Below are 22,243 nucleotides of genomic sequence, written 5' to 3'. Positions count from 1 at the left end.
GCACCTAATGCATCTTACTGTACACTTTCTATAATACATACATTTCATTGATTTAGGCAGCTATCCCCAGTCTGGACATTTTGCAGATTCCATCTTTATTGGAAAAAAAGATAAAGTCCAGAAGCAAAGAAAAAAAAAACATGGACCCAAATATACCCATATGCTAAGTGAGAGCAGACTCCATGCTTACACTTTAACTAACACTATGTTTAATGACCACTCTTTACTCTTCTCAAATTATAGCCTATCACTTGCGATTAATGGTAATTAATGGTACTCGTCACGGAAAGAACATTCCCTGAATATTGAAACATTGATTGGCAAATGAAACTGTCACTCACCTTCTTCCTGTCTTTGTTCTTCACACACTCGATCAACAGTTCTAGCATAAATATGAGAGAAAGATAGAGACTATTAGACAAGGGTCGTCAAGCTGTTTCAGAGTCGATACGAACTCCTGTAAGCATGTAAATGAAGATGTGGTTTAAGAAAATGCAAACAGCCTCACAAATCTGCAGGCAAAGGCTATGGGTGTGGGTTTCTGTAACAGTTAATTACTACAATTATAGTCTGGCTAAACAGATGCTAGAATAAAGCCTGACATTCAATGCCCATCCCATCCCAAAAATACAAACAAGCCATAGTGTTTTTTTCCACTACCTCAGCATATATAAGCAGTGTAGCGAGATCATACTCCAGCGCTGACACAGCGCTGTGGAGAAAGGTCTACCAATGCAAGACTAGTACAATGACAATAGAATAAAACTAAAATAGGTTTGGTGAGGCCATTTAAATGATGGCTATTTCAGTTTTAATGCGATCCTCATTATACCTCAGTAACAATAATTCTTCCAGGGGTCCACACAAACATCACATTATGGAGACTTGAATGAAGTAAAAACAAGATAAAGTAAGTTCTCTGTACGGATTCATACTGTACGGAAGAGGATTAGGGATAATGTGAAAAATGTATTTTAGTTCGGAGTTTAAACTCAGAATTCTTGGACTTGGATCCCAACATCCACCATGACCTTCCTCCCTACACGGATCTTTGCACTCTTATACAGCAGCACTCAGTGTGGTGCATACAGTAATGAATGCGTGGAACACGTACAAATTGCTGTGCATTACTTTTCGTAGCTACGTATGAGTATGAAAAGCTCATGAGAACAGCCTGCAATATTAGATGCTCAGACCAAAGGCTACAGAAGCCGTCAGGTGACGTGGTATAAAGAGAGACAAAGTCTGTGTATGGGGGAGGCTGGGGTGGGTGGGTGGGTGGGTGGATGGATGGATGGGTCAAACAAACACGTGACTTTCACCCAGGAGGCCGCTGTTTGTGTCCCGTGTGAAATCAATTATTGGTAACTTATTTACGTCGACTACTTTAGTTGCGTAAAATGCCACCACCACTCCCTCCCGTGGTATAGGGACAATGACACATTGCATTAATATCAAAAATGTTTTGGATTGATAAAAATGCGATTGGCCACAAAACCACACAAATATTCATTCTTTCAGATCTGGCTCCAAAATGATTGAATTAAGGTATTGTTGGACTGGAGAAGTTTGGATACTACTCGGTACTGGGTTATTTCAGTCAATACCTTAAAGGAATTGAGTACCGATACCAATCCCTACTACTCAATTTAGTATGTAACTTAATAGTATGGAATGGAATTAATTTATTGTCATTGCACAAGAAGTACAATGACATTAATTATATACACATAAAACATAGAACAGAATTAGTATTATTTAATAGAGAAAAATAAATATATAATATAAAAGGTACATATATAAATATGTTACAGATAAGAAATGATGCATTTGCTGTGACTTAGTCTGGATCAACGGAAATACATTAACAAGATAATTGCCTGGCAACCGGTTCCCGGATGTCCCTCAGCTTCCGCTATCTGTGTGTTGCCATACTCAAACAACAAACTTCGAGCTAGCAAGCTACACGCTGAAAATTGTCGTGCAACAAGGCAGGTCTGCTCGGTTCTTTCGGGGAAAGATTGTAAAGACTTACAAATTATATGTTTACGGCATTTACTCGCTAACTGGGACATTTTGGGACCGATTGGTGGGGATTGCTATGGAACAAATACAAACATGAATTCAAAGGTGCAGTTAAAACATAAGGTAGGTGATGTAGTGCAGATGATATCAGTGAAAACAGGTTTTGACAGTGTTCAGATATCTTATGGCTTTGGGGTAAAATCAGTTTGTCAGTGATTTGATTGACCTGAAGTGTCTACCAGAGGGCAGTGGGTCAAACAGACGGTGTCCTGCTCCAATGAGGTAACAAACACCGATCAGGTCCCTCCAAAGAGGGCTGTGAGTAGCCGATGATCCTATGGGCAGCATTGACTACGTTTACAAGCTGTCAATTTTCGGGTTATGGCCGGGTTAAGGTCACTATTCGGGTTTCTGAAACATTCGGAATAACCCGTTTACATGCGTGAGCAGAGAGAGTTACTCCTGTATACATGGAATTTGTAATCAATTGGCAATATCCCGATGTAAACTGCGACACACGGTTAGCGTCTGGACGTACAGACAAACTTAAGACGCAATAACTTTTCAGTCACCTTCTTATAAATCTCACTATCTCGGTACTTTCTGCCGTCAACAAGACATTATATTCCTGGTTTTCACCACACTAATAAAGAAATTGGTTTCCTCCTCGCTCCAAAAGTGTGGTGCTGTACTGCGTCTCGCCATGTTTACCTCTACTTCTTGTTTGCTTCCGGTATACTGCGCGCAGGTTTTCTGCATTGACACATATACATATACATATATATATATATATATATAAAAAACTATATTATTATAGTATATAATTATTATTATAACTATGTTTTCTGGCTCATACAAGACCAAGATTCCTTGCGAATAGAACATGCGCAGAACACAAATCGATGCTCCTTTGATGGGGATATGCCGATACGCATTTACATTACCAAAATTTCGTGTTAGAAAAGGGGTAACCCAGGTAGCATATTCAGGTTTTTAAAAAACGGAATATGAGCATATTTGGGTTTTTGCCGGTGTTTATATGGCCGTGTGTGACCGGGTTATTGCTAATATTCCGGTTTTGAACGGGTTATTGGCTGCATGTAAACGTAGTGACTGATGCAGTTTTAAAGGGCTTTACTACAGGGATGTCGTTAGGCCTATTTTAGGGGTGCTGAAGTTACCCTAAAATGTTCCTAAGCCCCCCTAAATAATAATAAGAACAAAAATAATAATTAGATTTTCTTTTTTTTTTACAGTGCACCCTGTATCACTAACTACGGTGAATCAATCTTCCTTCACCATTTATCGGTTTGTGTCAGTGTGTAGTGTGTCTGTTTTAATGCTTTTATACAACAGTCAGCTGGTCGAAATGGCAGTGTTAGAGGCTCAACGAGCGCCCATGGAGCGCGTAACGGTATGTGGACGAGCGAGGTAGAGAGCTAGCTACTGAAGAGAGCCAAGCGGCATTAAAACAATGCAGAGAATCAAAGATTCAGCTGTAGCAAGCGTCTCGATATCACAAAGCGTATCCCCATTAATATTTAGACGCAACAAATGATATATATCCAGCTACAAAACAGCCGAAAAGTCGGAAGTTAGACAGAAGTACAAAGAGTAGTTGTGCTATCAAGATGATGCACCGCGAACCGGCAGCTTTCACAGCGTTGCAGACCGGAGCGTTGCAAGTAACTGGAGGATTCATCTCTATCTCTATTTGCTGTGAAAGCAAACTGCTGAGGTTCCAGACTAACTTGCAATTGCTATTTGGTCTGGCGATTTCAGCCTAGGAAATATACATTATGGAATTAATATTGTATATACAGTACCAGATACCAGCCGTATCCTTGTAATATACACCCTAATCAAAACCGTATCAAACACAGACAACACGGTATGCTAATGTCATTGGTTACTGGTTAAAACACATTCAGTATATATGGCTAAAGCCAGGCTGACATAGGAGATGAATGTTTATTAGGTTGACCTCAATACTCACTCTCACTCCCTCTCTCTCTAAATAGCTGAGTCCTAATCCAGTTATGTTAGGCTTAGTGTGAGTGTGCGTGTGCGAGAGAGAGGGAAATAGGGGAGAGACACAGAGAGAGAGACAGACGGAGACAAAGAGAGAGGGATAGAGGGAGAGAGAGAGAGAGAGAGAGAGGGAGAGCAGACTTCAAAACTCTCTAAGAGCTTTTGTGGCTGCAAGACAAATAAAACACAACAAACAAACCACAAAACCCAACACACACTTTGAATGTAGGAATTAAATGAATTTAGCCCAGGGAAGGAATTAAGTAAACCGGAGAAAATGTGAGCCAGTCTTAAGACATGAGAGCAGAAGGAGAGTAAGACAGGAGAAGAAGAGAGGAGAGGAGGAGAGGAGAGGAGAAAGGAGAGGACATCAATGAAACCATAGAGGCTATGCAAAGACCTGCCCCCCTCTTTCGTTCTCACAGACTTATAAATTGGGCACATCTTTCTATCTCTCGCACACGCACACACACACACACACACACACACACACGTATGTGTCCAATAGCAAGGTTATAATAATTTTGAATTTTAAATAAGTATTTAATTTTAGTTTTGACTTTTCAAATTTGTAGTGTGTTTGCTAGTTTTAGTGCGCATGCGTGCATTACCTTGTTCTCGCTCCCTCTCCGTTACACATATACACACACACACACACACACACACACACACACACACACACACACACACACACACACACACACACACACACACACACACACACACACACACACACACACACACAGACAGATAGACAGCTCCCATAAGGGTCAGACAGGTTGACTGCATCAAACGGAGAGATCAATGGAGCAAGTGACGTGTGCGTCCGTGCGTGTGTGTGTGTGTGTGTGATGTGGATGAAATAAAAAACGTGTGTCTGCATTAGATATAGAATATGCATGTATGTTGGACAACATTTTTTTTAATGTATTCATGTGTACGTTTTTAATCTGCTTCTTCTTAAAACAAATTATGCAAATTCAGGAATATCACGCTAGGGCAATATCCAACAAGCGTTCAGACTGAGAATAAGAGCTATGTCAAAAAAACACAACCAGCTCACTCACTTAAATGAGAACACTGCATTGGAGCAGCAATGATGCAGCCAACCGCTTGAGCTAAAAAAAAATTATATCTCACTGTAATACAGCACCCACATGCGTAAGAGATGCAAGCGATTACATGCTGTTCAGAAATTCACGCAAGGCTGGATTACAAACTGGCCAAAGCTGGCAACTGCCAACAGTATTGCAAATTTGTGGTACTTTGATTAACTGCAAATTTGTTTGGTAATACTGTGTGTACCACTATGACATGTCAACATGTCTGCCATGAAAAAGGTGTGTAGGACCCCCCCTTTTTTTTTATCCAAAACTCCCAAAAGTTGGCGCAAAAACCATAACCTTTGACGTTGTGAGACTATACAGCGATTTGGTCCATGCAAGTTTAATAAGCTCACCCTAATGCATGGAAGGCCTTCATTTGGACATAGTTCTTTCAATATTCGTGAATTTGCGCAAAACATTCCTCTCATCATTACCGACATACTGAAAGTCAGTTGTATGCTCTCCAGTTATTGTTGTTTTGTAGTTTAACATCATATTATCTTCTTATCATCATATTATGTTTTTCGTTTGGAGGCCACAGTTCTGAGACAAAAAGGGTTTTAAAGGGGATAACAGAACTAAAAAACTAGAAACTAGAAAGGCCTGACCAAGGACTGGGGTTGCAAATTAGCCAATTGGCTAGAAACATTTTATGCAACACATCTACTCACATTGTTACACTGTGACACTGGTATTATTACGTAATTTTAAATCCTCTCAGGATTTGGTAATAATGCCCTGAGCAAAGGGTTAGGGTAGGAGTACTTTCCTCTGAAGAAGCTGGCTCTCAACATGCCTCTTTCAGAAATAACAGCCCTACTGTATTAGCTGCCGTTGTTGCAGAATGGGAAAGATTTCCATAAACACATGACTGACAACAAGAATTGGGTTGTGTTCGGCTCACAATGCAAAACACCAAAACTGGAATCAAACACAAAACTGCTCGCAAACTAACCGCCAAGACAAAAAAAGAAAAGAAAAAAACTGAACCAGATCATGAAGTGAAAACATGCAAGTTCCCAAAGAGAATAAAACCACAGTGAAGCTGACAAAAAAAAAAAAAAAAAAAAAAAAAAAAAGACAGCTCAGGGCTCCCACACACCAAATCCCCAGCATTCAAAGTGAGCGCGAGGAGACAGAGGTTGAGAAAATATGTGTCACAGAAGAAAACAGCCTGTCTGGAGACACAGAAGTCTATTTCTCGTTCTTACGCACGTTCACACACACACACACACACACACACACACACACACACACACACACACACACACACACACACACACACACACACACACACACACACACACACACACGTTATTTTAGTTTGTTTTGTTAGGGCTAGGTATAATGTCACAATAGTATGTAGCTACAAAATACATGGTTGGAGAATGGCTCAACGTTTAATGTTTAATCTTTGTGTGCGTGCGTGTGTGCGTGTGTGTGCGTGCATGCGTACGTATATTACCTTGTTCTCGCTCCCTCTCCGTTTCACTTGTCTTTTGGCACTTTTCCTGTCTGGACAAAGAGATCAAAACAGACAGAAGAGCTGTTCAACCACTTACTGTTTCTGTTCACTCTACATTTACATTCATTTGCAATGTTAAAACATCTATAATTCGCACTTTCAAAAAACACACAGTCACGCACAACCACAACCACACGTGGCTGTCTTTTGTTGAATTATATTTATATGTATTTGTAATGGCAAAATTACATTTAAGCATGATTCTTTATATTTTTGTCTTATTTCTGTTTTAGTTTCTCTCACAATGCTGAAAGGGAGTTGATCTCATTCCCACATGTAGATTCCGATTCTCACTTAACTCAAGTGAGAATCACTAAGTCTGGAACATAATGGGAGCACTGTTTGTCTGAACATATAGGGGCTACAAGGTTGCAGTAAACTATCTCTCTTTGCAGATTCAGTCCTCCCTTGCCAGTTGAGATGTACGGGGCATGTGACCTCAGGGTGAAAGTAGGGCATAGGCGAAAGAACAAAGTGGCTCCACGATGTCTCTTGTGCTTTAGATTCTCTTTTATGTCTAAAGTTGCCTGTAAGAAATGAAGAGTCATGTTTGAGACCTGAACATGTGGCCCTTTTCTGTTTGTGCATATGAGCTCAGTGTTCCTGTTCACTCGTTGAAGAGACTTTTCCACACTGGGCTGCTGTGCTTTTTGTGAAATTGTAGTACTCCTATATGTGTGCAAGTTTATAATAAAATACAAAAATCTAACTTGGTTTAGTTTGCAATTGTCTTTAACCTTTTAAATCCACTCCTGCTGCAAAGAAACTTCCACAACATACTGACATTTATTATTATCATCTATTTTTATTTTCTCTTACTATTTTTATTGTTGTGCACCAACACACCAAGGTCAATTCCTTGTATGTGAAAACATACTTTGCAATAAACCTGTGTCTTATTTTTCTGATTAATCTTCTATGCTGTATGTTTTGTAGATGTTGAATGTTTAAGAGCAGACCAAAACATACACTGTGGATTTGCGGCATTGCATGCCTACATCAACAGCGGATGTAAGAGTTAAAGGTTAAGGTAGCTTATAGTCAAAAGGTTTCATATTATCAAAAAATCCAATATGCACTGTGTAGAGCCAAACAAACATGAGTGTATCCTCCCAAAAAAGTATTAGGTGTGTATTAAAGCCTGATCAATTTGATTCTTCTGTGCCATAGAGCTCCATTGTGTGTTGTGCAGAAACAAAAAAAAAATAGAAAATATATCATGGGGCCATACTGTTGCACTGGATAGGAAAGTCAGAAAGTATTGAGAGACAGATATTGGTAGTTTAAAGGAATACGCCAGCGTTTGTTGAAATAGGGCTTATCACGGTCTACCCTGGCTGTAGATAGGTGGGCCAATACATTTTTTATCTCAGTGCAAGTAATTAGGTTGTGGTTTTGTCTTTTGTTGGCTCATTTTTACTCACAACATGCTAACCGGCAACATAGGATTCCATTCACTACGCTAAGCTAACTAGCGTCGGCGCTGCCGGTGTTGCACCGGACTAAAACAATGCATGCACAAAAAATGCGTTGGCCCAACTATCTAGGGGAGACCGTGATAAGCCCTATTTCAACAAACGCTGGCGTATCCCTTTAAGTTCTTTCCATGAGATTTGTCTTTTATGATTTGTCTAGTCGTACAAATATATATAATGGGAATCACATTTGAATATAAATATATTTTATAAAGTAATATAATATATAATAACAGTTGTAAAAATACAATGGATGAAGTGACTGATGTGACAGCATCTGTGTGACTGATGTGTGAGAGAATGAGTGGTCAATAAAATAATTCTACCATAAAAACCTACAATTTGGCAAGTGTGTAAATGATCATCTGTGTTGTAGTTTGAATATGCAGAAACGTACAAATGGCATGTTAGGACCCAGTTTGTTAGGTTTTGTCAGTTTTCATACTGATCCTGAAGTAACAATGTTTCACGTCAACTGTTTTTATTGATGGATTATGAAAAAAAAAAATACTGTTAAACATTTTATTGTGCAGATAACCTGGTGGAAATGCATACAGAAAAATCGCATGTACTCCTTTTGTCAGTGCAATAGTGGTTTAATGAGCAGAGTACCGTTTTGCTTAAATGAGTCCTGTATGTTTTAATGAGCAGAGGAATGGGACATCAAGACTCAAACTGACAATCTCACGGGAACCATGCGTAGGGGTTGAATGGAAACTCTAAGTAGAACATATGACAAAGAGACTCCCTTAAACTCCTGACAACAGACCACGCTAAATCACATCATACTTCTTGTGGCAGCCTTCTCACACCTTGGCTTGTAGCGTTGCCTGTTTGCATGTTCAGCATCAATGCTACAAGTTAGTGATAAGAGGACAAAAGCCATCAGTGACGAAGCTGCTAAGGGTATTGGTCCATACCGAGAAAGCTGCTTTTTGTATCTTTAATGAACTTTTAGAAGAACCTAAAGTACAAACTGTATGTGATTAAATACTGTACATGGGTGAAGTACTACCTCAAACACTGAGTTCACAGTCAGTTGGATATATTTGTGCGATCTAATGCGATCCAAAATGATAGCCCAGCAATAAATCATATCTATGTCTCAGTTTATCATACGGCCATATGTTTTGCTTTGAACTGTATTGACAGCTGTTATTATCATTTTAATATATAATTTAATTTCTATCGTTTCGTTGATGATTTGTTGATTTAATAACAAATATGTCTTTGTAAATATACTGACCTCAGTCTCGGTTTAAAATCAGCTGCAGTGGTGTTGGAACGATGGATGCAACCTGCCCTGCAAAATACAAGACAGTAACAGCGTAATGACAAACAGGAAGCACAGGAAAATGCATTCAATGATACAAAATATAAAATACAACTTAATAACCCATTTAGAGTATGAATTTGACATAACGGGCTCACTGTCATTTTTAGTACACTCGATAAGGACATCTGGTATTGAGCCTGTATTTGAGCTGGTCTTTGCAATGTGTCAATTCTCTATGTAAGAGGTTTAAACATTGAGCTAAACATTGGTGTTGTGTTGGCCTGAGCAGAGTAGATACTTGCATCAGTACCAGTGTCACCAGTGTCAACCAGTGCCTGTTTTTCTGTCGCACTGCTTGCTCTTGAGGGAATTACTGTAATTGTAGGAATTGTTGTGGCTTTGTAAATTATAGAGTGTGGTCTAGACCTACTCTATCTGTAAAGTGTGTCGAGATAACTCTTGTTATGATTTGATACTATAAATAAAATTGAATTGAATAATGCATGTTTTGTTCTGCCATGTCTACTTGTCAAATCACCCATTGTGTAAGCGTTATTGTACTTATGTAATGTCTTTCGCTAAGGAGGTCATGGTTTTCGGCACGGTTAGTCTGTTTGTTGGTTTGTCTGTCAGCAGAATAATAAAAAAAAAAAAAACTACTGTCCAGATTATAATGAAACTTGGTAGAAGAATGGACCAAGAGCAGCATTTGCAGTATGTGGTGTCAGAATAATTGGAAAAATGAGTTCCCGACTGGGAAAATTCACACTGGATTAAGATCGTGAGATAGGGCATGTCTCGGCGAATGTCTCCGTTTTCCGAGTGCCCTTCTAGTTTGCTAATAAAAACAATAAGATACAACCAACAGCTTGAACACATTAAAATAGCACAGTAAGACACAATATACAGTGTGTGCGTGCGTCTAAGAGTGCACTGACCTGCTGAGTTTGCTGGCCACAGGTGTGGGGTTGTGTGTTAAAGCTTCACTGGCAGAGCTGTCACTGTTCACTCGCTGCCTTTGGGAAGAACTACAGCCAAACACAGGAAACAAAGTCAGTGAACAAACTCCATCTCAGCAAGAGATCTTACATCCAAGACTGAATGTTTCCTGCAGTGAGTTCAAATATATTCACGGAGACCTTCAGCTTCCAGACAGCCCCAGTGTATGTATAGAAGGGTAATGTTCTGTAGAGGACGTGAACGTGGTCCGTTAATTCTTCTGAAACTTCTAATTCTGTGGGAAACCCCACACACGTTTCATTTATTCGCTAAATCTGTTACGGCGTTTCCACTCAGGGTTTTTTTTTATGCGCGAATTGAAAATGTGCTTTAAAAAACGGGTGGATAGAAACGCACCTACAGACTGGCATCTCCCAGATTTAGTCAGTTTCAATAAGTTTTCTTCCTGAAATATACCTCACTAATATTTCAGAAATTCCCTGACCTGAGAGCCTGATTGTGTCTGTTTTAACAGATTTTCACCTGATGCCGAAGTGTAAACTGACGGTACGTGAAGCTATCCGCTCCAAAATCATTATAAAAAACAACATGTTTGGTGTGTAGGTGTCGTTCCGTGTGTTTGTCAGAGAGACAGAGGGAAAGAGAGCAGAGAAGAGAGAGGTAATTATGGTGGGAGGAATAACGTTCACCTCTGGCCCTGCGTGGGCAAACTGCTACACTGTTTGTGCGAGAGTGTGCGTGTGTCTAAGTACAGTAGATTGGTGTGACTCTCAAGTGCTCTGACATGCATTTCTCTCTCCATCCACTGTTTTTTCTGACTCTATCTTTCTCCTAAACCCATCCCTCCGTCATTCTGCCCCTGCCTCTCGGCCCATCTCTCCTCCTCATCCTCCCACTCAGTGCACTCAGCATTGCAAATCAGCCCGCCAACACACATGCACTCACACACACAAACACACACACACACGCGCGTGCACACTCACACATAGCCAAAGGGAAGTGATGTTAGGATCAGCAGGTTGTGTTGCTCTGCCTATACTCACATTGTACCTGTTACTTTATTTATTCCCTCTTTTCTATTATGTATGCTAATCCTTATATGTTCACATTTGGCATTTTATATCCACAGAGCAGCTCAAATGCCAGGGGCAATATTATGATCCTGTAAGGGTTTATTTTACCACGTGGTCATGCATTTTTGTTTCAATAGCTGCTACGCTACATCAGATAGCCATACTCAGATGACACGGAAAGTAAATACAGTTCCAGGCTTTAAACCAGCCTCTTACACTCATAGCTGTTAGCAAGGGTCAATTAACTTCAGCGACACTGTCAGTGCAGTGTGCCCACTTATGTTTATACTAATGACTACCACTCATTACTAAAATGGCACAAAAGAGCACTGATGCTAATGAGAATAAACACATTACATGATGTAATTAGGAAAAGAGATACGGTCAGATTAATACGTACTTAATGCAACGTGACATCGTTTTTTTGTTGTTTATCTTTTTGTTAACTGAAGTACTGACATTTGTCATATGTATGCTTACATGCATACAGTAATACATGAATTAAACTAAAAGTCCCCTGAAATAAATATATGTGGACTTAGGAAATAAAATTAAGCTGAAAGGAATAAAAGTAAAACCTATTTATTTATATATTCATTGAACTATATTGACTCATTTATATTATATTTACATTTATTTATATATTTATTGCATCATTTATTTATTTCAGGATGTTTTTCATAAACATGTTTATTTATGTATGCATTTCTTTTATTGAATAATACAAACATTTCATCCTTTGCGGGTGCTTTGGGAATTACATGGCTTATTTTTGTCTTATTTGTGCAGGTTTAGCGGCCGCACAAGCTGCACAATCTTTTTCTGAATTCCCTCCTCAGTATCTTGAGTTCATACAATGACTACAGTCATAAATTACAAAGGAGCACCGAGATGCTATTTGCTTGTTGTAGTTGTTAAGTTGTTTAAAGGGCAAGACTGACTATTCTATATTTTTCTGAACATCAAATCCTAAGTGCAGAGCCAAACCAACAAAGAATGTATTGTGTGTGTGTATCAAAACCTGATATATCTTCTTCCTCTGTGCAATAGAGCTCCATTGTTGTACAAAACTATTAAAAACATATTCATGAGCCACACTGTTGTATTGGGTGTTCCTTCATTACCATGAACACACAACTGCAGTTTATTTTGACTTAATCCCACATACACTGTCCTGCTGCTCCAGACACTCTCTAGACCACCCCAATGTGGATTAATTTGCCACTGAAAATAGTCCCCAAATGTATTGTTTCCTCATCCGAATAACATTTGCTAAAACCTACAGTGCCCGGATGTTTTATGAAAGTACTGAGACTTATTTTTAATGAAACAATATAATTGTGAACAGTCTTTAAACATGTAGCTTATGTTTGCAGAGGGAATCAATGTGCTTAAGAGCCACAGAGATGCAAACACATTGTTGGTTTGGGTGTTTTCATGGGATTTGTTGACACACCAGAGCTATCCTAAAAATCATTGAACAGAGAAAAAGGAGAAGCCCTTCACTGTCTGCTCTCTCACTGAATCTGTTTTCTCTCTGTACGATCTTCTCATTCTGACTGGAGAGAGAGAGCATTTAAAGAGCATCAGCAGACAGCTGCTCTAACAGGTTCCTGTAGGTGATAAATTAATTTGTGTGAGTGTCTTTGTGTGTGTGTGTAAATATGGTTAAAAGGATTTCATATGGAGGCAGGGCAAGCAGAAAAATGTGTGACACTGGGAAGTGAACACACACAACCATAGCAAATACAAAAAAAAAAACACTTGGCTGTTTTGCGAAGGAAATGAAACTGTGGAAAAATGCATTTAGCAAATATTATTCATGTATATATACACCCCCCCCCACACACAAACACACACACACACACACACACACACACACACACACACAGCACACACACACACACTTCAAAATTATGCAGTTCTACTTCATGCAGGCTTTGCCCTCTAACAGGCTCTAAAGGCTTGACAACTCAAACTGTGAAGCAGCGCAGTGAAATTTGCATGTACTTGCTCAACCAATCAGAGTGAGCTGAGTCCTTCCCACAGTGCCAGCCATATACTGTATGGATGCCATAATGCAAGCTGCCATCCACTTTCTTGACTGAAACACTATATTGTTTTCTGAATGTTGCTGAATGCTTCTGCAAATCTGTTTTATGTATTGTGTAAAACTAACAATAATAATGATTATAGCCATTATAAAAACAAAATCCTAGGTCACAGGATCCGGGGCTTGGGATCGGGTGGAGGGAAATTGTGTAGCGTCACAAGCACGCTTCTGCTGAGACTGGAAAACTGCTGCCTGGTTTCCCTAGCTTGAACGTTACGCTCCAGCGCCTCCAGCACAGCTGAAGCGAACAGCTCCCCCAGTACAACTGGGACGCCATGGAGGGTCCTCCTACAAGCCTCCGTCAGAGGTGACTGAGCAAACCATACCTTGCGCCGAGTCTGCACCAGGAAGGACATCATCCGCCCGAGTTCCCTGGGCAAGAGGGCGAAAGCCTGCAATGACGCATCATTAAGGCTGATTGTGGAAGCATCAACACTGCCTTCCTGCAGGTGAGCCAGGGAATTGCCAATAAGGCCTTATGAGAAGGTTGTCCGTGACCCGACATTGGGGTTGAGGGCAACTGACCTGCGGCAGCGCCTCAACAGGAGACACAATGAGGGATGCAATGGAAGGCTCAACCGCAGGTATATGATCCAGCTGAAACTCTTGCCGCATCGTGCATGGCTGCCAAGGCTCGGCCATCTGCCGAGAGCCGAGATTGAGACCTAGTATCTCGCCAACATGCATGCAACAAATATTCCTCAGAGGGGGGCACAGCAAGGGCAGTGGTGGCCCGCCTGTGCCTGAAGCGGGCACACTAAGGGGCAGAGTTGGCCTGCTGTGATACGCCTAGCTGTAGGCGATCCAGAGCCATGCGCATGATAGCCTGCATTGAGCTGACCCCCGCCTCACTCATTGAGCTCTGGGCTGAGGAATGGGAGCCTGCTGAGGCTTGAGAGGCTCGATTACCATCATCATCATTTTAGAAGAGAGAGGCTGAAGTTGCCAGAGAGGGAATATCGTCCTCTGGTACCAGCATGGGCATGGGTGGAGCAGGCACATCTTCCACTTCCAAAGGAGCATCAGAGCGGCGAACTTGGAGAAGTGACCTCATTTTGACCAGCTCCACAGACAATCGGCCCACTTCTGAAGAGGGATTATTACCAGACCAGGGGAGCCGCAGCAGAAGCCACAGTCCAACGTTTCGAACGCCTAGGTTGGGCTTGCGGCAACAGGTCCAACGAAGGGTCACCCACCGGGGACCCAACCTGCGCCAGTCTAGCAGCCCTCAATGCCCGCGGCATGTAGCTGCAGTTCATACACGGGCTGTCAGAAAGCCCCTCCCTCAGATGATTGGTAAACCGCTGGAAAATAGATCGCTTCGGCGAAAACACCGCAACGAAGGTTATATAAAGCAAAAGAAAACACAACTTAATACCGGGAGTGGGAAGCTAAACGCTCCCTTCACTGTCGAGACTCACCAACCTCCATTGCGGCCTTCGGAGGATGAACAAACTGTTGCTGCTCCGACCGACACGGTCAAGACAAGCCAGCGACAGAAACGTATAAAACGTTCAAGTTCAAGGCTTCAGCAAATGTTGTGAGCGCAAGTGAACGCAATTGCATGCGAGAAGAAAAAAGGAACAGATCCCCTGATGACACCGGGACATATAGGGCCCTATTTTAACGATCTGAAACGCAAGTATCAAACGTGAAACGCAAGTAGCTTTGTGGGCGGATCTCGGGCGCTGTTGCTATTATCCCGGCGGGATAAATGACTCTTGCGCCCGACGCAAATCTAAAATGGGTTGGTCTGAAGTAGCTAGGTGTGGTGGCGATGTTGCTGCGGCCTCTCGGGCGCTTCTCCTCAAGTCTGGAGAGGATTGCTGCAGCCATGGAGCGTGGGCCTCCAAAAGCACCACCTGCACCTGTTGTGCACCTTCCTCCTCCCCCCCACTCCATCTCCGTCCACCCGGTCCATCAGGAGCACATCGCGCATTACCGCTCCCGGACCAGAATCCGCCGGAGTGTCCAATCCCGCCGTAGTTCAACATCACGTCTCCTTAAGTCCTCTAATATTTCCTCATTTATGTCATCAACACATCCATGATTCATGGAAATGTTGTGTAAAACACAACAAGCCACAAAGAATGCTGGGACTTTTTGAGGACTGTACTGTAAAGTGCCTCCTGATCTATCCAAACACCTGAAGCGCATTTTCAGTAATATTTTTCTTTGTAACTATGTATGGTTTGCAAGAATGGGAACTGCCCGCGTCTGTGTAGATGAGAGAAGCAAAGCGTTGTGAACACGCTACATTATGGCCAAGCATGCGCCCCTAAAATAGCATCTGAATAATGCGCTACTGACTTTAGACCAGCGCCACTGACTTTAGACCAGGTTTTTCCTGGTCAGTGGCGGAATTGTTTTCTGAAACTGCAAAATAGCACTAGGGAACATTTGCGCCTGAACACACCTCTTTTCCCTGAACCGCCCCGGGAGCGCAAATGCATTCCCTAATTTACCGACTGCAAAAATTGTGTTCGCTAAAGCCACAAGAGTCCGTGTAAATAAACAGTAATTTTAGCATCGTAAAATACACTTCATTCAAAGTCGACAGAAACAAAATAACACTATAAGAAGCCGTTTTGGGTCATCTTTCCACTTTTCCAACCATCACAAAAAGCTCTTTTAGAGGACGGAATTGACAACAAACATTGGTTAACATAGGGTTACATTGCAGCCCGGTCTGTGGCTGCCAGTAACAGCGTTCACGCTTGATACTGGACCAATTTCAGAGATTGTTGTTCCTATCAGTCACTTACACACAAATAAGAAAAAAGGGTCCAGGTTGAAAAAAGCGCTAGTTACCCTGTAAGCAGTCACTGCCCCTCTAAACACACAAACACACACAAACACAAAGTCAGTAGGTAAAAAGCTGCTTGGCAGTGTACAGCATATTTGTGTTGAATGTGTTCGAAGATGAAGAGGAGGAAGAAGGGACATTCAAAATTAAAAATTACAAAATAATGGCATACAGCAGAGCATTCCCTCATTATGTCGACACAGCCGGGATCCTACAGGGGAGACTAACTGCTGATCACTGATCTGCAATAGTAACGCTAGGGTTTATCTGGAGCCAAATGGACCCACAATAACATGTGTTCCACAACTGTTACAGACTCTCCTTGTCCAATTTAAGATGCAAAATTGACTTAACTAGTTATACCTGCATTACATTATAGGTGCACATTTACACAAAAGTGTGTTTTACAACAAAAAAAATAAAAAATGAAGGAACAGGGTCAGAGGAGATGGCGAGAGCAGTAAAAACAAAGATGATCTTATAATTGAAGCAAGGTCATTGGTTAATGCCTACTAAAAATCTTTGAGCCCTTGGCTTAAAGGCAGTCTGCTTTGCCTCTTTTTTCCTTGAACACTGAGTACAGTGCCAGTGTGGCTGCTTCATGGTAAAATTTCTGTTAAAATATAATGTGTGATTTGATAAAAAGTGAATCTGTCTTTCAGATAGAAACTATATTTGTAGAGAAGCTCAGTTGTTTTCACTGTTTTTTGTTTTTTTTACTGATAGTTATGGGGACTTTTGGGATGTAATAATGAGAACATATATTAATATATATAACATATTATTACTAATATTACTCCGCTGTTAAATTATAACTAAACAACAATACATAACATTATGAATTAATTGTTTAGATCTCAAAATTCAGGTGTCCACACTAGTCCGTTTCCTGTTTTGCAACTGTGCAGACACTCTTCTTGCATGTTCTTTGCTTAGCTGTTATTTTTGCTACTTTTTTGTTCAAATTCTTGCTTGTCTCAAATTACAAAACCTGTAAAGCTATTGTGCGTAGTTTCTGCTGCCCCCATGAGGAATTCTAAGTAGTGAAAACCAAATTGTCGGTGCGTCCACATGATACAAGCCTTCCACGACCGCGCGCCGCCTGAACAGTGACCTACACTGTGCTATGCCTCTCTGCTCGTCAGAATCGATGAAGGGGCATTAAGGGACTGTCGCAAATTGTGACAGAAGATCGGCATGCTCAAGACAGGAGTATTCACACTGGAGAAGTCTTCTGAACCTCACAACACTGCCAATGTCTTCAGCTGATGAGTTAGTTAATCGGAATTTAATTTGACTAGATTTAAACGTACAATATGTCAATTTTAAATCTGCTTTCAATGGTAGTTTCTGCTACACAAGGTCTCTCCAGGACCACATTTTGCTATTACGACACACACACACACACACACACACACACACACACACACACACACACACACACACACACACACACACACACACACACACACACACACACAATACAATGAAAACAATACCAGTGTTTCTATCGCGGCTGGTAAACACAGAATTTGTGCTCACAAAGGTCCTTATACTGGCACAATCTAAATTAGATCATGGGGGCTGGGAGATCTGAGCTCAGATAAAAGAAGCACACATAACTATAAACATGTGTGGACATTGTTGAGACGAGAGAGAGACAGACAGACAGACGGACAGACCGACAGACCGACAGACTCCGAGAAAGAGAAAGAGACAATGATGTGGTGCCACCGTTTTAATACAAATGACTTGATCGACAGCTACCACAACAGCAACATGACAGCACAAAGCAATACATGAACGGAAGTGAGGCGGTACCGGGACTGCAATTGGAACGTGAGAGTTTACTGCATGTATGTTTATGTAGCGCCTTTATTCGGAGCACTCTATAACTTCCCATCTCATTCACAAACACAAACAAAGACAGACACACACACTGTCGGCTCTCCTTGCTTAGACACAAGTCGTCCAAGTCACTGACTTTGCAGCTTTTGCGAGAGGCTGCACTGGTGCTGGTGTGTTTTCACAGGGTGCTGGCAGAAGATGAATAACCAACCAGGAAGTTCAGTTCGCAGACATGACGCAGCGGTTTGTACTTCTTTGAGGCATGATCGTACAACTCTGGAAACTTATCCCAGTAGCGGTTATTTTCTCCTCCAAGCACTGTATGTGTGCTTTATCAGATAACTATAGCTGCACTAGGCCATTAAAAAAAAAAAAAACTAAAATCAGGATCACTCCCATGCTTTTTTCTTGCCACAGGCTTTTGCGGCATGAAACCCTGCTGGAGGGGTTCATTTTGAGTCATCTCACTCTCATTGAAATATATGAGGGAGCCTACATTTTTGCCCCAGAGTCGCATGTAACCATGATTAAAATAGGCTGAGAGTTTAGTTTTGCATCGAATGATTACAATTGTGATGTGTACCCATTTTTCCACATATCATCCAAATAATTCTGTCATTTTTCATACTGCCTCTTCCCTTAGAAACATCCCCAATTGCAGAGCAATATGTTTTGCTTGTACCTTTTTGTAAGTGGTGTTTATGATTTAGTTCAATAATGCTTTGGGAGTACGTGTTTTCAATATTTCAGCATTGCGGCCTACTTTCCTGTAGGTATCGGTCATAAACTGTGAAGAGATGTGATTTCCTATCAGGGTTAGCATTAGGTTATCTACCTCTCCTCTGGAAACTGGATTTTGTTTTTCTGTCATGCCACAGCTGCCAGTTAGACAGTGTGTTAGAAAATGGTCAGTATATTGTGCCGTTTTATAGCTTTTGCTGCAACGGTCTTAAAAATGATAGCTCTGATTAGTTATTTTAGGGGGAAGGTTCACCCAGTGGTGTCCCTGACAAGACAAGTGCAGTGATGATTGACATACCTACTGTTTACCAGGCTGGAGACGGGGTTCACCAGGTCAGGCATGGCTGAGGGAGAGGTGCCTACAGTCGTCATAACAACCAGCTCAGGGTCCAGGATGAAGATCTCTTCTTGGGAGATTTCCGACACGTAGTTAAGATGTTCCTGATAAAGCATAAAGCACGAGACCGTTTCGACCAAACAGTGAGTCTATACGGGTATAATAACAAACCCTGCTGTGACGTGGAAGCCCAAATCAAGGAATCTGATTGGTTCATAGCCGTGATATTATAACCACATACGATGGCTATGATTCAAATTCCTTTACACAATAAGTATCACTCCGTGTCGGATTAAAAAAACAAAACTGATAGCTGGGTGCCACACACACTGCCATGACACAGAGCTAATGTGAACTGGCCAAGTATCCCTTTAGTATGCTATATTTAGGATATTTTCACCGCTTTACCTTGCCGTCAGACTGCCCTTTTTGTTTTCGACGTGAAACTGAAGCCGTTATCTATGCTCTCTTCAAAGCCACCAGACTCCATTGGTTAAAAAAATGAAAAATAAAATAAAAACGGGAATTGCTCTTCTACCGCACTCTCAATCAGTGAGTTTGTTTGTGTTATTGTGTGCCTTTCTTTAGCGCTAAGCAACATAAATAGTCTGTGCGAGCTGCAAGTGAAGGCTAACGTTACCTGCCTTGGTATGTGCGGGCAGTCAGCCCAGGAGGGCCTATTTTATTGTGAACATGTATTAATAAAAATTGATTTAAATTGGAATGTGACTATTAGCTTTCATATTGCCATGCTTGAAAACAGTTTTATAAAAGGCGCGGGGCCGAACAAAGCCCACAGCTGTGATATAATCACAACATACCACGGCCTGTAATGAGCTATTGCTTAATTAATCTTTTGGAGAAAAAAGAAATAAAAAATTCATTTAAAGCAGGATGGAGCTGAATATGAACTACTTGTTGGAGTAAAGTGCCAAGTATGCCTTCACTGCCCAAACAATGGGAATAAAAGAGCAGCTGGCAAGAAACCAAAGTCTGTTCATGCTCATGAAAGGGAGGGCAGCTCCATCCACTACTGCAGCTTTAATAAGAGCCTTGAGAAAATCCAAGTCACCCAACACGGCCTCACGGCAGTTTGTGACATGGTCACGTTATTTTTAATCTATTGATTTGTGTTAACGCCACGCGCGGGACGCGATCCCCGGCCTCCTGGGGTGAAAGTCCGGAATTGTTTGACCCACCCCAACCAACCTCCTTACGCGGATTTCCGGCATTTCATACTACTCGCTACCATAGTCGTGCTGTGACCACGACAGGTGCTTCCCATTTAAATACAATAGTTTACATTTTCGTGCTGGCCACCACGAAAAAAATGACAAAAACGTCCCCGTGAACATAAATCAATAGATTAAAATAACATGACCATTTCACGAACTGCCGTGAGACTGGGTTAAGTCACCAGGACAGAGTAGGCCACAACCAGAAAAACAAAAAAAGTCTCGGGCTCTACTTCTCCAAGGTGCAACTTCCACTGGGGACACTTTTCTGAATCTGATTTTTGTCCCACTCACTTTTACAGTTTCAGTTTGATTTGTTCACTAACATACCGTTAAACAGTGTCCTCTTACTGTCCAAAATCCAGAAGGAAGAAGCTGAGATGATCTATGTTGCCTTCAGTTGTTACCTTGCGCTTACAGTAATTTACAGCTTTATGAGCAGTAGCAGGTGATTTGTGGACTTAGCCTTTTTGTTCCTCAAGGCAACATACACACGCTGGCCTATCCTTTTGGAGGTAGGTTGTTTTGGCCCCATGCTGCCTGTGGGGAAGACTGCAGACACGACTAAGGCTGGGAAAAAGTCCCCCAAATCCTCTGGATTTTCGAGTAAAGAAGTACTTCAATTTGTTTATATTACTGTATATATATAATATACAGATAACTATCCTCAAATGATGTTAAAACTGATCATTATTTATCAGATGCAGGGAGAAGAGGCCAATGTATTAACTTAGAGGCACAATAGAGAAATGCCATCCAGTGAAACGAGTTAGGCGAGACAGACTTACCTGTGCTCTGTCAATCCTGTAGAAACGATCTGCTGTTGTAGCTAAAGAGACAAACAGAAACACAGTGTCAATGAATGAAATATTATCTGTCCGGATAGCAAACCTAGTCTTTAAATTTAGCTGGTTTGAAGCAGATTGTCACTAAAAAGGTTCTGGCCAAAAAGCACAGAGCATTCATCATTGTTAATTTGTCTATGGGTTGGCTCCCCACTGCTGCGGCAATTATTCCGCGAACAACTGTGTGTGTGTGACCGACAGGCAAAGGCAGTCGCCACACTGTGAAAAAGCACATTCAGTCAATCTGTCGGTCTCTTACGTAACATACTGGCATATTACACCAATTAAATAGTAGAGAACAAGTGGTGACCAGAGTGGTTTAAATGTGGGTTTTCCAGCAGTGTTCTGGCTTTGCCGCGTTTGAGTTTCTTCCTGTTTTTATTAGTTCACCTAGACATACAGTACATAGAAGAAGACTAAATGCTAAAGGCATATGCTGCAAATTAAGGTTGCACATTGTTTGACCCAAAGTTCCCAAAAAGTTATTTTTCAACTTAATCCATATGATGACAAGATAGAACGTATCACCATTTTCTCTGTCCCCTTCAAACACTTCTCCCTTCTCTCTCTCTCTCTCCCTTTCAACTAGCTGATCTTTCTTTGTTTGTTCTCTGCTAAATTCCACCAGGACTCTACCCAAGCAGAGGTGTGTATGTGTGTGTGGGTTTGTTTGTGTGCGTGGGTTTGTTTGTGTGTGTGTGTGTGTGTGTGCGCATGCATGTAAAACATTGTGTAAGATGCATGGTTTTTCCTCTGTGATATTTATGGTAAGCTGTTGCTGCACGGGATTAATATTCATGACATTCACCAATAAACAAGATCTAATGGAACTACTGTATGCTTTGTG

The 22,243-nt window shown here is 41.3% G+C and overlaps 1 protein-coding gene across 3 annotated transcripts in view; it reads right to left on the bottom strand.

Moving 5' to 3' along the window:
- Positions 1-22,243, bottom strand: part of dgkza (diacylglycerol kinase, zeta a) — a 131,351-nt gene that overhangs the window by 12,679 nt on the left and 96,429 nt on the right. For all 3 annotated transcript variants that reach the window (XM_028571708.1, XM_028571709.1, XM_028571710.1), the window contains 6 exons: positions 21,340-21,380; positions 19,278-19,420; positions 10,377-10,466; positions 9,409-9,465; positions 6,628-6,677; positions 342-382 (listed from right to left, as the gene is read on the bottom strand). In XM_028571708.1, coding sequence (XP_028427509.1) covers positions 342-382; positions 6,628-6,677; positions 9,409-9,465; positions 10,377-10,466; positions 19,278-19,420; positions 21,340-21,380 — 422 coding nt within the window. The remainder of the gene's footprint in view (positions 1-341; positions 383-6,627; positions 6,678-9,408; positions 9,466-10,376; positions 10,467-19,277; positions 19,421-21,339; positions 21,381-22,243) is intronic.

Source organism: Perca flavescens, chromosome 24 (genome assembly GCF_004354835.1).
Source record: "Perca flavescens isolate YP-PL-M2 chromosome 24, PFLA_1.0, whole genome shotgun sequence".
NCBI classification, from domain to species: Eukaryota; Metazoa; Chordata; class Actinopteri; order Perciformes; family Percidae; genus Perca; species Perca flavescens.
The sequence above is the reverse complement of the archived record's forward strand: the minus strand, read 5'-3'. Positions and strand labels throughout refer to the sequence as shown.